This window comes from Notamacropus eugenii, chromosome 1 (assembly GCF_028372415.1).
Source record: "Notamacropus eugenii isolate mMacEug1 chromosome 1, mMacEug1.pri_v2, whole genome shotgun sequence".
Taxonomy (NCBI): Eukaryota; Metazoa; Chordata; class Mammalia; order Diprotodontia; family Macropodidae; genus Notamacropus; species Notamacropus eugenii.
The window spans coordinates 722,673,260-722,695,789 of record NC_092872.1 but is presented as its reverse complement, the minus strand read 5'-3'; the positions used below and the strand labels follow the sequence as shown (position 1 = coordinate 722,695,789).

Sequence of the window (22,530 nt, the reverse complement as noted above, 5' to 3'; positions counted from 1 at the left end):
ATTTTTGGCAACATGGCTAATATGGAGATATGTTTTGCATAATTTTGTATCTTTAATTTGTGTCATATTCCTTGAGTTTCCTCATCTCTAAAATGAGCTGGAGAAGAAAATGGCACACCACTCCAGTACCTTTGTCAATAAAACCCCAAATGGGATCATGAAAGAGTCAGACACAACTGAATAACAAAAATATAGCACCTACTAGGTACTTTACAATTACTATATCATTTGATCCTCATAACAGCCCTGAGAGAAGGGAGCTATTATTTTCCTTCTCAGCAGAGAATCTTGCTTTATGTTTCCTTGAAAACTTTGAGGTCATTCACCAAGAGAATCCTCTTACCACCTCCACATCTCACATCACTGATGCTTTCCATCACTGTCCCTTCCTTTACCTTTCTTGCATGAAGAAGTAGACCTTCTCCTTGCCAAGGCTTAACCCTCTACATGCACAATTGATTTCATTTCATCCTATCTTCTCCCACAGATTACCCCTTCTCTCATCCCTATTCTCACTAGTCTTCAATCTCTCCCTTAACTCTAATGCCTTTCCTCTGTTATTTCCAATTTATCATATATAGATATATATCATGCAATACACACATGTACATATTAATACATGTATACACACACACATATATATGTATATATAGACATACAGATACACACATACAAAGTAGACAGTCTTAGTTGTGTTTAGTTGTTGGTATATGGTCGCCCTCCTTAGACTGTAAACTCCTTGAAAACACGGACTATCTTTTACATTTCTTTGCACTATTTAACGGAAGAGTAGGGGCTTAATAAGTGTTTACTGACTGACTATCCAGTGTTTTCAAGCCTGTGCCTCCCAGCACCCACAGTCCCATTGAACAAAAATCTGCCAAAGAGCTGACAAAAAACTATAAACCAGATCCATAATATAAACTCGCCAAGGCAAGAAAACTACCTTCTCACGTTGCCCATTCCCGAAAAGGTGCCTTCCTGATTGTCAGCTGATGAGTGAATAGGTTGGTCTTCAGTCTTCTGTGCTTTGGACTTGACTTTATTTAACCCTAAAGGTTCCAAGAACACCAGAAGTGGGGCAGGGTGCCTTTTATTAGTCTTTTTATCATGTCAAGAAGGGGTCTTGTGCCCCAGGCTCTGGGGCTTTGGACTCTCAACATCCCAAGGACAATCGTTGACCTTTTAAAGAATTTTTACTTCAATAAATGATCCAATTAGTTTATTTCTTATTTTAAATACTCCAGTATCTTGCTTCCCAGTAGGGCCTGGTGAAGCATCAGCACCTTCTGTTGGTTTCATAAGGTGAAGGCAAAGCCTATCTGCCCTACAATAGGATTCCCCAAGACAAGGTTTTTAAAAGGTTCTAGATAAGGAAGTGAGGAATAAAAGCGAAAGGATAGGTCTTCCATCTAGTCCAGGACTAGAAGAGTCCTGGGGTAGTCAGAGTTATGTAGGAGTTCTAGTCAGTAGCACATGTAGAGGGGACTTGATGCAGCCAGGAGCTGGTGGGGGACAAGACCAGACACAGGTAGGTAAGTGCTCATGGAGATAGGTGGATGGCTAGCAACAGTGTGTGCCCCACGTTGAGCGCTGACCTCTGGAGGCATGAAGCAGATGCCCACTCAACTTATACTAGGGGCCCTAGAAGCCTGAAACCAGGAGACCTGACAAAGCTTAGCATGACAGAACATGGAATGAAGCCAACTGCCAATGAGTGACTGAACAGAGGAGGAGACGGAGACAGGGCAGAGGACATTGTCTATGTGGGACCACCAGGGGTTGGAGGCAGAAGCTATGGACTGAGGCTGAGGGGGATGTGAGGGAGACCTGGTCCTGCTTCCTTACCCAATACTATTATGGGCAGGCCTCCTCAGGTGACAGGAAGACAAGGGAAAGTCAGGAAGTCACCATCAGTACCAGCATATCTCCATGATCTGTGCATGGCAACTGTGTCTTTGAAAACTATCATATGTAAGGTGGATTTTAGTGTATGTAAAGTGAATTTTTGTTATTATTTCTTGGAGTTCAGTTTCCCAGGATAGATATGAGTTCCCACAATTATGGTTCAAAACATCTCCACCATGCTTGTGCAGCATTCTATAATAATAAATAATACAAACTTCCACTGCAACTGCGCAGTGAGATGCAGGGATGAGGTGATGTAAACTTGTGAGGCTATTGCTGGCAATATGCCTTCTTTGTCTGTTGCCCTATAAAACAGGTGGTCACTGGTCAGTGAATGGGGAACCCTTAGTATTGAACGCACAAATGCTGTGTGTGCCTTGATTGACCCCCATCAAGGCTGGGGGGCAATCTGTGTTTGCCTCAACTGTCCCCCATCGAGGCTTGAGGGGACTTTGGGAAGCACAAGTTGTGCCTGTCTCGATTGACCCCATGGAGACTCAGGGGTAATTGCTCCCATTTCTCGCCAGCCCCTGTGAGAAGGGTGATTAGGGAATGCTGTAGGAGTTATGCTCCTGTTATCAGCAATCCTCTTCTGAGAAAACTAGACTAGAATAAAGTAAGATTATTAACCGCTTTTTAGTGTCCTGTCTGACCAGATCAAGAGTGAACCTGTCCTAGCAGCCATCCTGTGTGCTGTGTTGATCTGTCTTAGACCTGATAATCTACTTTTATTCTTCCTTGTGTTGGACTATTTATCCTGTTCTAACAATCTGAGTTTATAAGCACTCCTGTCTGTTAGCTACCTAGAATAAATTACCCGGGGGAAAAATGATGAATTTTAAAATCCTGAATTCTATACTGCATGAGATAATACAAAAAAAACTAGCCAGAAGTTTTGAAAACATGGTCAAATGCTAATTACTAGCATCCACAGATCTCTACCATACCCAGTTCTTAAAACACTTAAGTCATACGTGCTTGAATTTCAGCCACAGAAAGAAATTCAACTTGAAAAGCTCAAGAGGAGATTTTTGATAAAGCTATTCTAAAAACCAAAGAAAATGAGATTCCCTATGCACACACACACACACACACACACACACACACGGGCACACGCACAGGCACATGCACACACGCAGACACATGCACACACACATACATATGCCTGTAACATATCTTCCAAAACAGATTACTCCTGAAACTTATGTCCCTTCAATAAAAGACAGGAATTTCAGTCAAAGTCAGTGAATAATAAAGATTTATTGACTGACTCCTGCAAAAGAAACCAGAGATAATGGAGGCATTCTATCATAAACATTCTGAACAAGACAAACATAAGAAACATAAAATCAGGACAAAATAATGAAATAAGTTATTGTCATGCCTCCAGGACAAAAAAAAAAAAGGCTATTTCTTAAAATAAAGATACCTGATCAAAGTTTAGAAGAAAGGACAAAGAGCAATCAAGGGACAAAGATCTACAGGCAAAAGATTTATCTGGAACTTCAAGAACCTAAGTAAGAGACAGAAGAGGAATTAGGGTTAGAGGAAGAATTGGTATTCCATGGACTAAAATGTATACTCTCCTCTAAGATTCTACATTTTGGGTTGTGGGGAATGGGGACAAAACCAGTAGTTAATAAAAGAACAGAAAGAATCGAGAAGGAAGTTACAGGTGGAAGAGTAACTTCCTCAGACCCTGCAGACCATGCTTCAGCTGACACTCTGTTATCCATTTCAGCTGTTTTACCATCCACTCTAGCACTAATATCCTGCTTCTTCCTGCCTGAGCCAACAACTCTGGGCTGAACTGCCAGAAAAAAATATGACTCCATCCTCTGGAACATGTAATACACTCACCTCTAAGGTTGGGCTGTTTTAATTGGTGAGGTGAACGCAGCTAATTCACATCTAGCTGGCCCCAGACCATTCTTCATATTCTATCCCAACACCCAGGGGCTCAAGATCTCCAGCCTCCAGGGAGGTGGGGAATAATGCTGCATGTTTTTCTATTGATTTTTTGAACAAAGGGAACAATTTGGTCTTTTCTAATTTTAAATACATAAATTCACCAAATTATTCTTTTTTTAGTCAACAAAATTACGTCGTTAATCTTTTAAAAAATACATTTATTTTCTTGGCCAACTTACACTCGAAGCACCCTTGGAAGAATCTGGAAAATGCCTCCAAATCCCTTCCCCAACCTCCTATTATAAAGAAGCCTGGGGTGTAACTTAGGTGTCTCCTCCGTTAGACTGGGAGCTTCTTGAGGGCAGGAACCGGGCGGGCCATTTTTGATGAATAAACGCTTGTTGAGCGACTCAGTTTCATAGACTTAAAAATAATATGCCAGGGAAGCTGTTCCCGGCGCCATCAAGTCCGAGCAGTTGGAAGGATGAGTCCCCCCAGCACATGGTTGAAATTGACACCACGTGTTCCTATCGGGCAATTGACATAACTCCAACTTCCTAACGTGCGAATGTATTCTTTTCGTTCTTTGCATCAGGAAATGTTCGTGCTCGTTCATGGTGGTAAAAATGACACATTGACACACCCACACACCCCCTCCCCCACAAAGGGACCGCTGCCGGCCGTGTGGACCCGGGAGCCAGAAACACAGCCCTCGGCAAACATGGGGGGGAGGGGTCTCTTCTGGGACAGATGCTGTGACGTCAGAGCGGATCACGCACATATTCTCGCGAGGCTTGGTCTAAAAGGAGGACGAGGTTTCTTGATCCTAGGCCGCAATCATATCCCTTACCTCGACCTGTTATGGAAAATGCAGATCTAAGTGTGCAATTTTCACTCTCTAGGTCCATTCTTTCAAGTTCAGGGAACTCAGGGGTTAGGTCGAGGAGGGCGGTGAGTAAAGGGTTAACAGAATGCCCCCCCCCCCCCCCCCCCTTAAAGGAGCCCACTGGGAGGACTCCAATTCCCGGAAGCCTGTGCGCGGCCCCTCACGCTACTTCCGGCGAAGAATTCTGGGAATCGTAGTTCGGAGCTATGTGTGCGCAGGCGCAGCTCGCAGCGGGTCTTGCTTTCATCCCTTTGTTTTCAGTGTAACTCAGAGGGAGCTGGACGTAGGAGGGCGAGCAGGTGGGTGAGTGTGTGGGTGGGTGAGTGTGTGTGTGCGTGCGTGCGTGTGAGCGCGTGTGTGCGTGCGCGTGTGTTCGGCTCCGGGCGGCGAGGGCGGGGTGGCGCAGGGTGTATGTTTCGGGGGGCGGGGCGGGCAGGGTAGGGGGTGTTGACCAAGGGTCCCTTTACCCTCCTTCTCCGCGGTCCGGGCCGTGGGTTCGAATGCAGCCCCTGCCATGTGACCTTGCGCGAGTCCTCCCCCCGCAGACCCCCCGCAGACCCCCCGCAGCCCGCAGCCCGGCTCCGAGGTCTCGGGTCTGCAGAGCGCCGCAGCGTTCCAGCCTCTTGACCACTGGGCCAGCGGGGTACAAATGGGGAAACTGAGGCAGCTGTGGTGCGGCGGATGAAACGCCGGCCTAGAGTCAGGCAGACCCTGTACATGTGTGACCCTGGGCCAGTCACTTCCCCTCCGCCTCCGTGTCCTCAACTGTGAAATCCTAAAGGCCTTGCCTCCCAGGGTTGTTGTGGGGATCCGATGAAGTGATGCTTGTGAAAAGTGCTTAGCCCCTGCATTTGTGTTGTTGGGGTTTCCTTGGTCTGTCCTTTCCTTCTCCAGCTCATTTTACAGATGAGGAAACTGAGGCAGAGTGAAGTGACTTGGCCAAGGTCTCACAGCTAGGAAGTGCCTGTGGCTGGATTCGACCTCTGGCAGTGCTGCACGGGCTCATCATCTTTTGTTCTACCCCAGTCTCTGCCATTTTCTTCTCAAGCATCAACACAGCTGTTGCTGTGCCCTCAAACACACTGCCCTCCAACTTCATGGGCTTCCTCAGCTCCTAGCATCAGTGCCTTGACTCCACCCGCACATGGTCCCCTCCATGATCCAGAACCTTCTAGGAGAACACAGCCTCCCATCCTCCCACCTGTCTTTATGCTTTACTCCCCCTCAGCCTATCCTTTGTGTCTACCACGCTCTCAATGCATTATAGCTGCGCAGGCCTTGCTTTGCTGCTTAATTAGCTTGGCTTTGTTAGTTAAGCCTAGTTAACCGGTTCAACCATACACCCCTCCCTTATTCTTCCCCCTCAACCACTTCATTGAGAGGAAGAAATTGTTTCACCTCTTTTCCATGCCCAAGATTGGTAATTATATCCATTACATATTTGTTCCCTGGCTAATCAGTGAAATGAGCCACATGTTTATGTCTAAGCTGATGGGGTTTGGCTGTATGTAGGTACAAGGCCTGGAGGTGGGATGAGTGGTGCTGCTTTCCTCCTGGTGACTCTTCCTTGTTTCTGTGGTCCCAGCAGCCCTTGATGGAGTCTACAGACGCCCAGTCTGGAGCCCCCAAGTCCCTGCTTCGTAGGAAGGCAAAGGTGTTAGAGGACAAGCTTGAGGATGCAAGAGGTCATCCTAGGAGGAAACATACCTGCCCCGAAACCTTTCACCAGAGTTTTTGTGCAGATGCGGATGAGAAGGAGCTGCTGATACCAAAGTAGTTCAGCCCCTCTGACTGAGGAGACTCAACCTGGGAAAGCCTATCAAGGAGGTTCTACCTATGAAGGACTTGGGCCTAATGCTTCAGGGGAGAGGTGAGAAGTGCAGGTGCCTAGTGTGGGGTATTTCTGAGGAGATGATGTGCAAGGAAGTGGTAGAGAGAGAAGGGATCACTTTATAAAGCCAACTGCAGTGTTTATCTCCTTCCTCCCCCTCCCCCAAACCCACGTACCCTATAAACAGGAGATGGTACTACAGGATTGGCAAATTGGTCCCAGTTTTCTGAAATGAGAAGTGAATACAGTTGGCAAAATACAGGCCAGAAGGCTTCACTTTGAGCCCCATTAAACATCCTAGCTCATTAAAGAATGGTTAGTGAACATTTAGAAAGCTAGCAGGGCTTTATCAAGAGCTCTGTCAGAAATAGAGTGACATGGCTCTGGCATGACATCACAGAATCTCAGTGAGGTCATCTTGTCCAGCCTACTTGCAGGAAGTAAGACCTCTCATCCCGCTTCTGACACTCCCCTCTGTGTGACCTACAGCAGGTCATTTGCCACCTGAGACTATTTCTTTAGTAGTAAACTGAGGGAGTCAGAATCAGTGGCCTCCAAGGTCCCTTCTCATTCTAAATCTGTGACCCTCTGCTCCCAGCTGCAAGGTTCACCCACTGTTCTGGGTCTGCCCTTGCAGGCGAGCGGCATCAGACTCATCTGTCTTTTATAGCATAACTCCTCACGCACCTGAAGACAGGCACTGTCAGGCACACCTTGTCCCCCAAGCCTTCTCTTTTCCATGTTAAACATCCCTCATTGCCTGAGCTGGTCCTCACGTGGCATAATTTTGAGGCTCTCTATTATCTGAGAATCTCAGAGTTTGAAGGGACATCGGAATCCGTCCTGTCAAAGTTGCACCTGAACAGGAATCCCATCTTCTCCCCTGTAGACACCTTATTCATGTTCTGTCATCAACATCCTCATCAGTGTCTCTGTTTACCAACGTCCTTCCTAAAATACGGTGTTCGGGATGGAACTTGACACTGCAGATGAGGCTTGATCAGAAGTGAGGGCTCTCACTTCTCTCATTCTGGGGAGCATTCTTCCCTTAATAATAACCATCATTTATATGACACTTTAAATCTGTTAGTAGAAAATCGGTATCAAAAAGAAGCTTCAAGAATAAATTATACCTAATGAGCTTGCCATGTAACTGTCCCTGCTTGAACGGCTGTTTGGAAATTCAGACTAATAAAACAAGAAAAGAATATGGCAAGAATCCAATTTACCTTTTAAAAAAAAACAAACAAGAAAAGACCTAAAACATACATATAGGTATACATATCTTGTGTCAGCATGCATGGTGCATATATGTGCATGTATGTACAAGATATCCTCCTCCCCTCTGTGACTATAGGGGGCTGAAAATCCTGTACTTGATGCTCCGAGTGCTTTACAGTGGTTCTTTGTGTGTAGCCACTGAACCATTTTTTAACTCACCTATTATTATCCAACCCAGATCTCCATCCTGTCCACAAGAAGAGCATGAATTAAACTGCATCCCTGGCACTCTCCTAATCTACCAGTCGGGTCACCCTCTCCAGAATGATGCCATGTGGGCTCTACATGACTCCCACGTCCTTGATGTTCATGGCAGGCAGGCAGTCATGAGGCAGGGTTGGTTCCCCTTGTAACTTCTTTCTCCTCCCTCAGTTCTGTCTTCTCAAGACTCTGCCCTTCCCCAGGGAAGTAGAATTACAGAGAAAGGAGTGGCTTCTGGATTCCTGATGGCCAGATCCCAGGTGAGTTCAGATTTCCTGTCTTTCCTGAGATTCCATCTTATTTCTCAAAATGTGGATGCATTTCTTTCCCTTTTCCTTCATCTTTATTCATACTATTCATATCAATGGACCTAAACCTCAGTCTGTTTTTTCATAGAATATCCTGTCTCTTTTTATGCATGAGGATTTCGAAGGCACATTGGAGTCATCTACTCTAACGTGGTCAGTTTTCAGAGTAGAGAGTCCCAGCAAGGCCAAGTGACGTATGCAGGATCACACAGCTAATAATAATAGATCAGATTCAGACCTAGCCACCCTCCCTCCAAATCCAATGTGTTTTACAGTATACAAGCAGGTCTTTCTGTGCTAAGGTCAAAGGACATTAATACCAAGGACAAAAAAGAATTATCCTTGCTGAGGACCACAAAATAAGTGAAAGCCTACTAGACGTTTACACACAGACCTGTCTGCTCAGGCCTCTTTGCTCCCCACTTTGGCTCTTCCTATAGCCTCACACTGGCTTAACTGCACTAAGAGTTTTGAGGACATCTTTCCATCGACAAAGAGGTGCCTCAGAAGTATAATTGCTGGGGAACTGTCCGTACTGCACTTCTGGCCAATAGCAAAAGTGGATATTGGAGAGGAAAGGCCCAGCTAAGGCTTCCAAGTGCATAGACAGTACCCCTGACCTGGGCAGAGCCATGTGTGCATGGGGGGTCATGGAGACAGGTTTTGTTCAGTCAGCACCATCTCCTGACCCAGGGTCCTTCTGGGAGGATCCTCTAGGCGACAGGATATTTGGTCTGGGGGTTCATTGATGCACTAGAAGAGCCTTCCTGAGCTGTCAGAGAGGAAGGAGATAACCAGTCCAAAGAAGGGGTCATGTGAGAGGTCAGTGATTTTTTTAGAGTCATAGGCCTTTTGTGGATGAGCAAGGAGGAAAAACAAAGGTGTTTTCAAGCCCTTGTTCATTCCTTCTGTTTGTAACCAGAGGCCCAGCCAGGATGCAGTCTTGCTAAGGCTTAAGAATTCAAATTCCTTGTGAGGCTCAAGGTGGGCAGAGGATAAGAATTACCACTTTGAGGCAATGTGGTGCAGTGGGTACACTATGGGACTTGGGAGTCGGAGGACCTGGCTTCAAATCCTATGTGGCCCTGAGCTTATTTTCTTAATTTCTATGTCTTCCAGCTTCCTTATATATAAAATGAAGGATCTAGACTCATGGGCCTCTGCTCTCCCTTCTAGCTTTAAGTTTGTGGTCTTGTGATGTATTCTACAAATCTGAGTGTCTCTAGGCCAATAGTACAAGGATAGGATTTGGGGGCCAGATCCCAGGAGACCCCAAAGGTCTTATTTGAAGCCACATTTACAGTAGGAGGGATTCCCACTGGTGAAGTAAGCCAGAGAGAGGGGCCAGGAGTGTTGGAAGATGAGTTATTGAGTGTCTCAGAAGCCAGGCACGACCCCACACCTGTCTGCCAGTGGAATCCCCACCGACACCATAGGGAGCGTCAACAGTGCAGGCAGGAGGAGAGAGGCACATCTCCTGCTCTACTTTCCTCTTGAGCATGTGTCTTCTGGGGAGGTGTGAGGGCCACATGGAAGGACAGCTGCCAGGGAGTCTTTCCACTAGTTCTTAAGGGCTGTGGTGTTCTGTGGCAGGAAACTGAAGAGTGGAGGTCTAGTGGGCAGTTCTGGACTGCAGGATGCATGAGCTGTGTCTGTGGTCCCAGTGGTATCAGCAGCCAGCGGGACCTGGGACAGACCCTTCCAGTGTCAGCGGTCAGTGGGACCCAAGACAGACCTTTCCTGTAGGGTTAAAGGGCATTTTCTTATTGATAGACATTAATGTAGGTCTCCCTGCCCACTGAGAAACCATGGTAGGGCTGTTGGCTATGGAGACAGACTTTCCAATCCCTGTTGATGAATATACCTAAGATATTTCAGTATTGCCTTCAAGAAGTCTGGTAGTCATACCCCTACATTGGGGATTAGTTATATATGGAGCACTAAAGAACCTACCTGAATTTGTACAGGTTTCCTGTGGCACTGGTGTTCCTAATGTGCATTTGTGCAGTGGGCAGAGCAAGTGGGCAGCCAGAGTACTGTTTGTTGCCCTTGGAGTACGGTGGGAGAGATCAAAGAAAGCCATCAGCACATTGGCTGAATCCCCTTGGGAGGGCTTTGGGTAGAGCTTGGAGAAGGGTCCCAGACCGGGCAGCCTGGATAGGTAGGATGTGCATTGTGGGAAAAATTAATTCCAGACTGATGAGATCACAGATCCATTTGAGTATGATTGGTGATGCTGGATAATTTTCAAAGCACTAATTTACTCTGTTGTCTTATGTGAGCCAGGCATATCCTTTGTCTATTGGACAGTAATTATTGTCTTATAAACTTATATTGATTCCCTATAAATTCTATCAATTATCCATCATATTTACCCTTACTTTACTCTTGAATTTACTGGGGTATAGTTATGTGTACAATGCAGAATATAGTTTAAAGTGATGATCAGAGTACTTGAGTCCTTAGGAAATACCTGACACAGAGCACTCAGAACCCTTGTTGCCATGAGAGCCCGTCCCTCCCTGTCCCTCCGCATTCTGCCTGCCTCATGTTTCTCCACACTCAGCACTGGTTGCTGGGTGAGCAACATGTTGTGATCATTGACATTTGACACTGTGACATTGACAGGTATCATTGACGTTCCAAGATGTGGCTGTGGACTTCTCCCCGGAGGAATGGGGGCTGTTGGCGCCTGCCCAGAAAACCCTGTACAGGGACGTGATGCTGGAAAACTATGAGAACTTTGTCTCCCTCGGTACGGATGGCTTCTTTCTCATGAATCATCATGTGGCCGTTGCCCCTGTCTGTATTTTTTCTTCCTAAAGGCTGTATGATGTCTGAGCTGCTCTGCCAAGTTCTGGCTGGTTGCAAAGTCTATAGAGTCTGTCTGTTCCCTCTTCCCTGGTGAAGCTCCATGCAGCTCATGACTCTACCTCTGAAGCCATGACTTCCTGCCTGCCTTTTGTCTAGGTCAGATACTCTCCACCAGAGCCCCAGGGTAGGCCCCTGAAGGCACAAAAGGAAAGGTTCCCCTCTCTTTAACAGGGAATTTTCTGAGCCCAAGATGAAGTCAACTCTGACCCCCATACTTCTGAGAAATATTACAGGGTATAGCCTTTTATGCTCCTTGATACCGTGTTCTGGGTCCATGTGACATAGGTTCTTTGGCCTAAAGGAAAAAAGTCTAAGAGTAAATATTCAGCGTATTCCCATTTCTTTTTCACTGAACAGGTCTTCCCATTTCCAAACCCAATACAATTTCCCAGTTGGAGAGGAGAGAAACACCTTGGATTGCAGAGGGAAAAGGTTCACTGAGCACTTACCTGGGTAAGTAAATAAAAGCCATGCAGCAGAAATGCTGGATGGGGGCTGTCCTTCAAGGCCCTTGGGCATGGGGATTCAGCTTGTGCTCCTCCCTAGAGCTGCTGCCCTGTCTTTCCCCTTCAGCAGATCATTTTTCTGGTGCAGAGGCACTCATCTTTTGATCCAAAGCCATTTTCCAGTTGTGGGGTCCACCCCATCAACTCTTGGTGATAGCTGTGATATCATTTGTCTCTGGTCACCCTGTTTATTGCTTGTACCTATATAAATATCTGAGACCATGGATTTTATTTCTGGCTTCTGTCTTAGATTTGCTTTTTAACATGGCTGCTTTTTTTCTTCTGCTATGGTAACTATTCTCCTAAAAGGCATCTAGGTTTAGCTACCCAGTGTGCTCTACCACCCCCTGTCCTCCTTGGTTAGAGTCTGAAGACTTGGGGCAAATACTTTCTAACTTTCTAACTTGAAGTACTTGTCTTCTCTGGCAAGGAAGCCTGTGGTAACTTTTAATCTGGGATCCAGAAGTTAAATCAACAACCACTTAAGTGCTTACTTTGTGCCAAGGTTGATGCTAAGTACATGTTAAAGAGAAAAAGCAAGAAGAGCTGCAGCCTGCCTTCTTCACCAGCTCTTTATCTCCCCAGTCTGCCCCTTTCTCTTGGATCTCTTACCATCTCCTGGCTGCCCTAGTGGAGATGTCACCTCTGCCCCCAAGACCTTTGAGTTCTTGCCCAGAACTTCTCCTTGTTTAGCAATGTCTTCCAGACTCTCTGTTCATTGTTCCTTTCCTTGCACCTTTCCCTTCTAAAGTCTGCCATCTTCTAGTCTCCTGACACAGACAAGGATTTTGGTTGGGATCTTTATATCCTTTTCCTTTTGAGAAAAAAATCTCAAAGCCTCTCTTCCAACTTTTTAAGGAATGCTTCCTTCACCCTGCCCTTTTACTTGAAGGGCTTCTTTTGCCTCTTCTCCTTCTTTTCCAGGAGGGTCAGCAGCCTTCCCTTGAGCTCTTGGCTTTGGCCAGGAGCCCTCAGCAGACACTCCAGGTCAATCTCGGCAGAGCACTTACTGCTTCCCACACTTGCTGGAACAGCACATTGAGTCCTTGTTCTGTCACGTGAGATGTTCTTTTCTCCAGCACTTGCAGGAGGCTGTAAGGACAAGTTGCCTATTGGTCCCACCTTCCTGAATGCTTCTACACAGATGTTCACGTTTTTTTCCTCAGGCTGATTTTGAATAGCAATTAGTGGCTTCCTGCAAGAGCCTAGGACTCACTTCTCTGTATGTACAGTTTGTCAGAGTCTCCCTTAAATTGTCATGGCCTAAACCAAAAAGACCTGCTAGTATAGAGTTAGATTTTTACATTCTGTAACCTAAACATTGTCAAATAATGATAATTATAGCCAGCATTTATATAGTGCCTTGACCCCAGGTCTAACACCTTCTTCCAAACTTCTCTGCATTTATGGTCTCAGGGAATTTCCTGAAGCACTGAGAGATTAATTAGCTTGCCTGGGATCACACAGCCAGCATATGTCAGAGATAGGACTTGAACCCAGATCTCCTATAATCTGAGGCCGGCCTTCTGGGCTGCCTTTCAGTAATGACAATTATTATTATAGAAGAAGCATCCCACATACCTTTACATCAGTAGCAGAACTGACAAGTTTTTGATTTCATTAAAAGTGTTGATTAAAATACTAGAAAGAACGTGTTTAGCTACAGATGTCTGAGGAATAAAATTAGAGAACTTAATCCAAATCATCAAAATCCTTTAGACAAGACTCTTGATTAATTCATTAAAAAAATTAACACATAATAAATAACTGGCTGCAAATCCTCTGGACTATGCTGTCTGCCAACATGTATTTATTCGTCAGGGTCCACAAAGAGATGTTGAGAGATTTTGTTAAATGAATCAATAAAAAGCAGGTTCTTGATTTCTTTTTTGAAAATTATTTTAATTATTTTTCCATTAGCCACAATCTAGTTTCTCTCCCTTCCACCTTCATCCCCCACTTTGAAAAAAACAAAAAACCTTCAAACAAATATGCATAGTCAAGCAAAACAGTTCCCATGTTGTCCATGTCTAAAAAACATATGTCTCATTCTGCACCAAGTCTCTCACCTCTATTTTTTATTATTGCTCCTGTGGAATTGTGGTTGATAATTGTGTTGATCAAAGTCCCTTAAATCTTTCAAAATTGTTCACTTTACATTGTTATTGTAGTATGAATTGTTCTCCCGGTTCTGTTTACTTTACTCTTAACTCTACATCAGTTCATACAAGCCTTCCTAGGTTTCCCTGAAACCATCCCCTTTAACATTTAACATTTCCTGCAGCACCATACTACTCCATTACATTTGCAATGATTTGTTCAAATATTCCCCAATTGATGGACACCCTTTAATTACTACTTCCTTGCCACTACAAAAATTGCTACTGTGGTACATAGTATTGTGGTACATATAGGTCCTTTTCTTCTTTCTTTGATCTCTTTGGGATATAGATCTAGGAGTGGTATTGTTGGTTCAGAGGAAATGCACCATTTAATCACTTTTAGGGCAGAATTCCAAATTGCTCCTTAGAGGGACTTGACCAGTGCACAACTCCACCAGCTGTATATTAGTGTGCCTATTTTCTCTCAGCTCCCTCCCACACTGATCATTTTTTTCTTGCTTTAATTTTCATTTCTCTGATCACTAGTGATTTGGAGCATTTTTAATAGCAATTGATAGTGTGGATTTCTTCATTTGAAAACTTCCATTTCATATCCTTTGACCTAGTCACTTGATTTCTGCATCTCTTATTCACCAGCCAAGAAGAAATGAACTTGGTTTTGCATTATCTCTTCCTATAAAATTGACCCTGAGATCCCATGGAGGTCAAAGAAAGAAAAACCCTATGTATGCTAAAATATCCATAGCATGACTTTGTGATGCTTTATCAAAAAACTAAAACTGACTGTACTTCAGTTGGGCAACAGTGGAAGAAATTGTGTTCTGTGAGTGCAGAGGAATTTTATCATTATTCTGTAAGAAATGACAAAGAGGAGGAATTCACAGAAATATGGTAAGACACATATTAATGAACACGCAGTAAAATGAGCAGAACCAGGAAAAAAATATACAGTGTCTGTAATAATGCAAATGAAAGGAGCACTAAAATGAAGCCAGATTCACAGTAATTGTAATGATCAATCTCGGTTCCAGAGAACAGATAAGGAATCCTACCCCTCTACTCTCAGTAAAGAGGCAGGAGGACAGGATGTTACATACTCTTTCAGATTTGGTCACTGTATCAGTTGGTTTGGCTTCACTGTTTTTCTTTGTTATGAAGGAGGATTCAGTTTGTGTGTGGTAATTGGCAAGGGAGGGTGCATTCTCAGAAATGTCTGTGTTGTTAAAAACAAAAGGTATCAATAAAACTTATTTTTGAAAAAATTGTCCTAAGTATTACGAATCCATGCTTTGTTTTCTGATGGCATACAAGACATCTATTTGATAAGAAAGAGGTACCTAAATTTTGTCAGAAATTGGCTTCAAGTTTAACTGTCTTTAATTTCCAGAATTTTTTGAAAATTTAGGCACTTAGGTGTCTAGGTATCCTAACTTCACTTGCTAAGGACTTCTTCTTCTTCTGGCAATTTTAAAGATCTTCTGATTGTTCCAGATCAGTCACTGATTCTCCATGAATGAGGAGACAAAATCTAGAATTTGGAAGAAGCCACTGATTTTTTTTTCCAGTACAGCAGTCAGTGAGTATTGACATGTTTTTGTTTCTTTCAGATTCCTTTGGTCAGAAGACAAGATATGAAACCACTGAGTCAGCATTAAAGCAGTGTATTTCTACACATGAGAGACTTACATCCAGTGAGAGACTTACAAAGAATGATCCCCATGATTCTAAATTAGTAGAAACTTGGCATTATGATATCAGGTTAGAGAGGCAGAAAGGCAACCAAAAGAGACAGTCCAGGCAAGTAATAGTCACTCACAAAAAAACTTCAAATGAACCAAGTGTTCATGAAGGAACAAGTTTCTCCTTGTGGAGAAAGCTCAACCCAGGCTCAGTTTTTGATACACAACAGAGAGTTTCTGTAAGAAAATGTCCCTATAAATGTGATACACTTGGAAAGAACTTTAAACAATTTTCAGACCTAATTAAACATAATCGAATCTCCTTGGGCAAGAAAATGTCTAAGTATAATAAATGCAGAAAGCCCTTCAGCTACCACTCAAACCTTATTTATTACCATAGAATACATTCTCAAGGGAAAGCATGTAAATGTAATGAATGTGGCAAAGCTTCCAACATTAACTCATGCCTTACTGCAAACCAAAGAATTCATTCTGCAGAGAAGCCCTGTAAATGTAAAGAATGTGGGAAAGCCTTCAGTCGAAAGGGAAACCTTAAAGTACACAAGATTATTCATACTGGAGAGAAACCATTTGAATGTAATGAATATGAAAAAGCCTTCAGGAATAATCAATACTTAATTCAACATCAAACAAATACTGGAGAGAAATATTTTGAATGTAATGAATGTGGGAAAGGCTTCAGGAAAAGCTCATCCCTTATACAACATCAAAGAATTCATACTGGAGAGAAACCATTTGAATGCAATGAGTGTGGCAAAGCATTCAGCCAGAAGGGAAGCCTTAATGCACACCAGAGAATTCACACTGGAGAGAAACCCTATAAATGTAAAGAATGTGGGCAAGCCTTCAACTGGATGGGAAACCTGAATACACATAAGAAAATTCATACTGGAGAGAAACCATATATATGTGATGAATGTGGAAAAGTCTTTAGCAGGAAGGGGAGCCTTATTGCTCATACCAGAATTCATACTGGAGAAAAACCTTTTCAGTGCAATGAATGTGGAATATCTTTCAAATGGCGTAGATACCTTAAGGAACATAAGAAAATTCATACTGGTGAGAAACACCTTGAATGTAATCAGTGTGGGAAAGGTTTGAGGAAGACCTCATCCCTTATGCAACATCAAAGGATTCATAATGGAGAAAAACCTTATAAGTGTAATGAATGTGGAAACTCTTTCAACCGGAAGGAACATCTTAAAACACATAAAATAATTCATACTGGAGAGAAACCATTTGAATGTCATGAATGTGGGAAAGCCTTCAACCAGAAGGGAAGCCTTAACATACATCAAAGAATTCATACTGGAGAGAAACCATATAAGTGTAAAGAGTGTGGGAAAGCCTTCAGATGGAAGGGAAACCTCAATACACATGAGAAAACTCATACTGGAGTGAAACCCTATAAATGTAATGAATGTGGGAAATCCTTCAGCCGGAAGGGAAACCTTAATGCACATAATAGAATTCATACTGGAGAGAAGCCTTTCCAGTGCAATGAGTGTGGGATAGCTTTCAAATGACCTGCATACCTAGCTGACCATAAGACAATTTGTCCTGGAGCTAAACCCTTTGGATATAATGTGTTTGGGAAAGTTTTCAGAGGAATACGTTGCAGATCAAATAATTGTTTCTGAGGACAGTCTCCATTAATGTGAAGAATATAGCTCATCCCTCATCAGAGACTTCATGTTAGAGGTGAACTGTAGGGTTGTTATAATGAGGAGATGTCATAAATTCATCATTTATTAAATACTGAAAATCAAGGTGTTAGATTTTTTTTTCACCAACTACATCATCATTGTTTCTTTGAGAGTGGAAAATGACTCTATCCTTTCTGTCCTTCTTGTTTATACCTATTAAATGCTATTAGGTGCAATTAAAATTACATTGTATTCAGTACTTGAGAAGATTAAATCAAAGATAATTCTTGATTTATAGCTTACATAGGGGTAAAAGGGAGCGGAAAATATGACATAACTAATATACATACATATAGATATATAAATGTATACATATATATATAATTGTATGAGATATACAATGAGAAGTGTGTGAAGTCTAAGCAGGGAAATAGAATATCTGGGGGATGAGGGCAGTGAGGGATTGGTGAAGTCTTCATGGAGGAGAGGCTATTTGTGCAGTGATGTAAAGAAACCGCAGGATTTTATTAACATAGATGGCAGTGAGAAGGATGTTACTGGGCTAGGGAATACCATGGGAAACATCCTGGAGGCAGGATCGAATGGGGCTTTAGGAGGACTTGGTCAATAATCTGGTTTGTCTGGAAGATAGTACATGTATGAAAAGTAATTAGAGTATAGAAGGCAGCACTTCTTCCTGAGTCAGCTACTGGGCTCCAATCCCAGACCAAACCCAGAATGGTAATTCACTACCAGTGTGCCTTTGGGCAAGTCATTTAACCTCTCTGGGTGTTGAACTCCTCATCTGTAAAATGTAAATTAGAAACCATCTAGGGTTGTTTCTGAGAGGCAGTGTGGTGTAATCAATAGAAAGTATGCCTTGAGTCAAGTCAATCTGATTTCTTTTCTTATCTCTGACACATATTGGCTGTTTGACCATAGGCAAATCCCGTAATCCATCAGGCAACTCTCTAAGTTTTAGTGACTAGTCTTCATTGGTGGAAGGAGTTTCCACAGAGAGTTTTCCCAGACTGAGGAGATCTCACATTTAGCACAAAGTTCCTTTCAGCTCTTTCCACGAAGATGCCATTTTACTTTTATCTTCTAATACCCAGCACATAGGGCAGTGCTTTTCATTTAAAAAGCATTTCATAGAAATGCTTTAACAATTCAATGATGAGGCTGTCAGTAGGATGAGATCAAAAGGTGTGGTGATACCAATTTGGGTAGGACTCTGATTGCCAAGGCTGGAAAGTTTGAACTTTTTTGATAGGCAATTGAAAGTCACTGAAAGGTTTTGAACAGAGGAAGGGAAATGATCAGATTTAAGCATAAACATAATGAATATGTTAATAACCAGTATTTATGTAGCACCTTAAGGCTTACAAAGTTATTTATGTAAAAGTCTATGTATATACAATCACAAATATGTATAGCCTAATTTGTATACATATGTATATGTATATGCATAACTTTATTTGATACAACCTGTGAGGTAAGTGCTATTATTATCTCCGTTTTACAAATAAGGAAACTGAGGAAAAGTTCAATGACTTGAAAGTCACACAATACATGTTTGAGGTCAAATTTGAACTCAGGTCTTTCTATGTCTGTGCCACCAATTGACCTGTCTTTGTGATGGATTGGAGAAGGCATTAGAGAAAGAACTAGTTAATAACTTATTGCCACAGTCCAAATTGGTGATCTTGGGGGCCTACATGATGGTGTTGGTAGTAGAGATAGCCCCACACCAATGCACACCCACCCTCCCTTCTGCCTTACTTTACTGCCACTATACCTCTTGGGAACTACAAACCATTCAAGACAAATGGCTTTTTATTTTGAACCTTTGTCTCATATGTTCCTTCACTTTGAAAACATTCTTTAAGCCACCTTGGGCTTTCTTGCCGCCCTCTGCTTATGGAAGCCTTGTCTTCACTTCTAATGTCACTTAGGGCCCTAGAACTAGAAGGAATCTAAGAAGCCTTCAAGTCCAGCTTCTTTATTTTACTTTGGAGGAGACTGAAGCCCAGGGAGATGTTGGAATGTGTCCAAATTCTCCTTGGTATTAAGTATCAGAGGCAAGATTTAATCCCAGGCTGACCCTCTGACTCCAGAACCTGGCTCCATCAACCTCCCACAAATTTGTCACTCCAAGAACATCCTGTCTAAATTCTCTGCACCCCTGACAAATCTTTGCCATTGCCTGCTATCGTAGGGCATGTTGAACCGTGAAAGCTCCAATTCATTTCATGGCAGCTGCTTTGTGGTATCCATGAGCCTTTCTTATGATACGTGTAAGGATATGTTTACTTTGAAAGGGCTATGACTCCACTTTCAGAACTGTAAATGAATTCATTTTGCTTGCTATAAAGTATGTACATGCATGAATACCTTTGTACGTGGCTATGTTAATATGTAAGACTTTTTTCCCCTCGTTAAGGTCTTTGTGTGTTGGAAGTTTTTGTCTCCTTCATAAGAATCTGAATTAGCTTTCTTGTAGTGAATCCCACCTAGCCCTATATAAATGGCAGCTATTATTGTCATTGCAATAGCACCCGCTTCACAGTTTACCCATCCCTGGTTTCTCCTCTCCCACTTAAATATATTCTTTAAAGCAGTGGTCTCTAAACATTTTTGATGGTGCACCCCTATCAGTAAAAAAAAAAAATTAAGTACACATCCTAATATATGAGTATTTACTTCTTAAGAATACACTTGTACAAATATATTTAGGGCAGCTCGGTGGCGCCACAGTGCATAGAGTGCTGGGCCTGAAGTCAAGAAGACTTCATCTTCCTGAGTTCAAATCTGACCTCAGACACTTCCTAGCTGTGTGACCCTGGACAAGTCACTTCACCCTGTTTGCCTCAGTTTCCTCATCTGTAAATTGATCTGGAGAAGGAAATGGCAGACTACTCTAGTATCTTTGTCAAGAAAACTCCAAACGGGGTCACAGACTGAAAGATGACTGATGAACAAAAATAAATGTATTATGATTATTATAAACCATATACAAAGTATAAATTTAAAATGTTGAAATAATAGTTTTAATGTTTATTTTATTATTTTTTATTTGTTTATGTTATAATATTTATTTTATTATTGATCAAAACCATTAACATCCCTTTTTTTTAAAGTGAATGTAATGAGGCAGCTAAGTAGCAGAGTAGAATCAGGAAGACCTGGGTTCAGATCCATCCTCAGACACTTTCTAGCTGTGTGACCTTGGGCAAGTCACTTAACCTCAGCCTGCCTCATTTTCCTCATCTGTAAAATGAGGTTGATAATAAAAGCATCTGCCTTCCAGGGTTGTTGTGAGGATAAAATGAGATAATAAATGCAAATAACTTTGCAGACCTGAGAGCTCTATACAAATGTTAACTAGCACTGCTATTATTATATAACAGACACGTGAAAAGGAGCTTTTTCATATACGTCCATAGCTTATACACCATAAATAAGCATTTATTTTCTTTGAAAGCTTCAGGACTTCATGCTCCAGTCACCAGATGGTAGAGCTTTATGCCCAACATTGCAACTTGGTGTACCTTTATTGATTCTTTCTAGATTCACTGGCTTCTGGAAGGACACCATTTGGCAAACGTGTCCAGGACAGGACTGCTTCGTCAGCATTGTACATACTTCAGAAGGTCACCCTTAGCAATTAAATGTTTAAAAACCCATAAGTCTTTCTACCGCTTCTTGGTCAGATTTTGTTTTTTTGTTTCACCTCATCTGTCTAGTTAGTCGAGTCTCCTCCACCAGCTGTATTTGCTTCCTCAATTCTCTCACCTTCACAATAAACATTGAGCCAGAAACAGGGGCCCTGTCCGACTGCTTTAACCAAAACCATAAACATCCAGCACAGTCTGACTGTTTTGGCTCCAGGGTAGACCAGGGCCATTCAGTCACTTTATTTGACTGAGAATTAGCAGATGATTTGAGCATGTGTCCTTCTAGGCCATTATATCCAGTTGTGGATGAGCCAGCACTGGATTATTGCATCAGATCATACCTATTCTCAACTTTTGCAGTTACTTGCAAATAGCTATTCTTTTCTTTAATAACGACAACTTTCTTATGCTTCTCTTTTCAACTTAAGATTAAACACAGGGTAACAAACTGCACAATGAAGCCCCTGCTTACTGTGATGACTGAAGGAACCACTTTTTTTCCTTTTGCATCTATTCTCAGAAGTACCCCTGATTTCAACAGCAACTTTGGAATAGGCTCTGGTGTTACTAATAGAGTGAAAGGGTTTTGCTTTTTTAAATCGGGTCAAACAACATTACTTTTAACATGAACTATTTATTTAAAAGTCTTATAGTACTTTTTGGAAAGTCAAATTAGTCACTAGACATTAAGCACCTACTATGTGCTAGCACTGGAGATACGTAAAAAGGCAAAAGACAAGTCCTTGCCCTCTAGATGTTTACAATCTTATGGGGAGGAAAACAATACAAAAGAACACATAAAAGCAATAGGGAGAAGGAGGGGAAGAAAATACTCAGTGTGGGGGCATGTCAGAGGAGGAGTGTAGCCAGGTGGGAAACAAAGAGCTGGCTGACTTGGGCTTCCTTCTAAATGGCGGTTCAAGGAGGAGAGGTCTCCAGCCTCCAATCAGAGGAGGAAGGTCCCCTGAGGAGAGTTTACTGAAGAGGGGTGAGTTCCAAGGCTGATGTGATCTTGCAGGATAAAGAAGTTCCTGGGGCAAGATAGAAAAAGTCCAGGAGTGCATCCAGGTAGGAAATGGAAAGTCAAGAACAAGCATTTGCTAAGTGCCTATGATGTATCAGGCACTGAATTAAGTGCTGGGGATAAAAGAAAGGACCCCCCCCCCAAAAAAAAAATCAGGTAACTACCCAGTCCTTGCTCTCAAGGAGCTCACAGTGTAATGGGAGAGATAACATGCAAACAGCTATGTACAAACTAGACATATATAGGATAAGTTGGAGGTAATCAATAGAGGGAAAGCAGCACCAGCATGAAGGAAGGAAAGTCTTCTTGTAGAAGGTGGGATCCAAGCCAGAAATACTAAAATAGAAAACAGAATGGTGGAATGTTTTCTTGCCCACTGCTTGTTGGATCTGAGTCCAAGGGTGAAAATTCATCCCTGTGTACAAGATGTACATGGCTACTTACTTCTAGAAAATAGACTTTGAAGGTAAATAGTCCATCCTCCAAGTTCTGAAGCATTATTTATTTGGGGAGTGCAATATCTGGTAGGCAGCAAGGGATCTAGTTTGAAACAAAAGCCAGATGGACTTTACTCTTTTGAGAGGCTATTTCCTCATTGTATTTTCTCCTATTAAAAAATATGCTGACCTCATCAAATTAGTCATAATGAACTTT

At 42.6% G+C, this 22,530-nt stretch overlaps 1 protein-coding gene and 1 long non-coding RNA gene across 2 annotated transcripts in view; both read left to right on the top strand.

The window, feature by feature from the left end:
• LOC140521633 (uncharacterized) overlaps positions 1–17,298 on the top strand; it is a 57,087-nt gene extending 39,789 nt beyond the window's left edge. Inside the window, 1 exon segment of the mRNA XM_072636873.1 lies at positions 16,028–17,298. Within this exon segment, the coding sequence (XP_072492974.1) occupies positions 16,028–17,055 (1,028 nt within the window). The 3' untranslated portion in view covers positions 17,056–17,298.
• LOC140521636 (uncharacterized) lies at positions 4,821–8,180 on the top strand. Its single transcript, XR_011973011.1, has 3 exons — positions 4,821–5,004; positions 6,291–6,575; positions 7,996–8,180. It is a non-coding gene; the product is annotated as an uncharacterized lncRNA (long non-coding RNA).
• Positions 17,299–22,530: the final 5,232 nt, after the last annotated feature.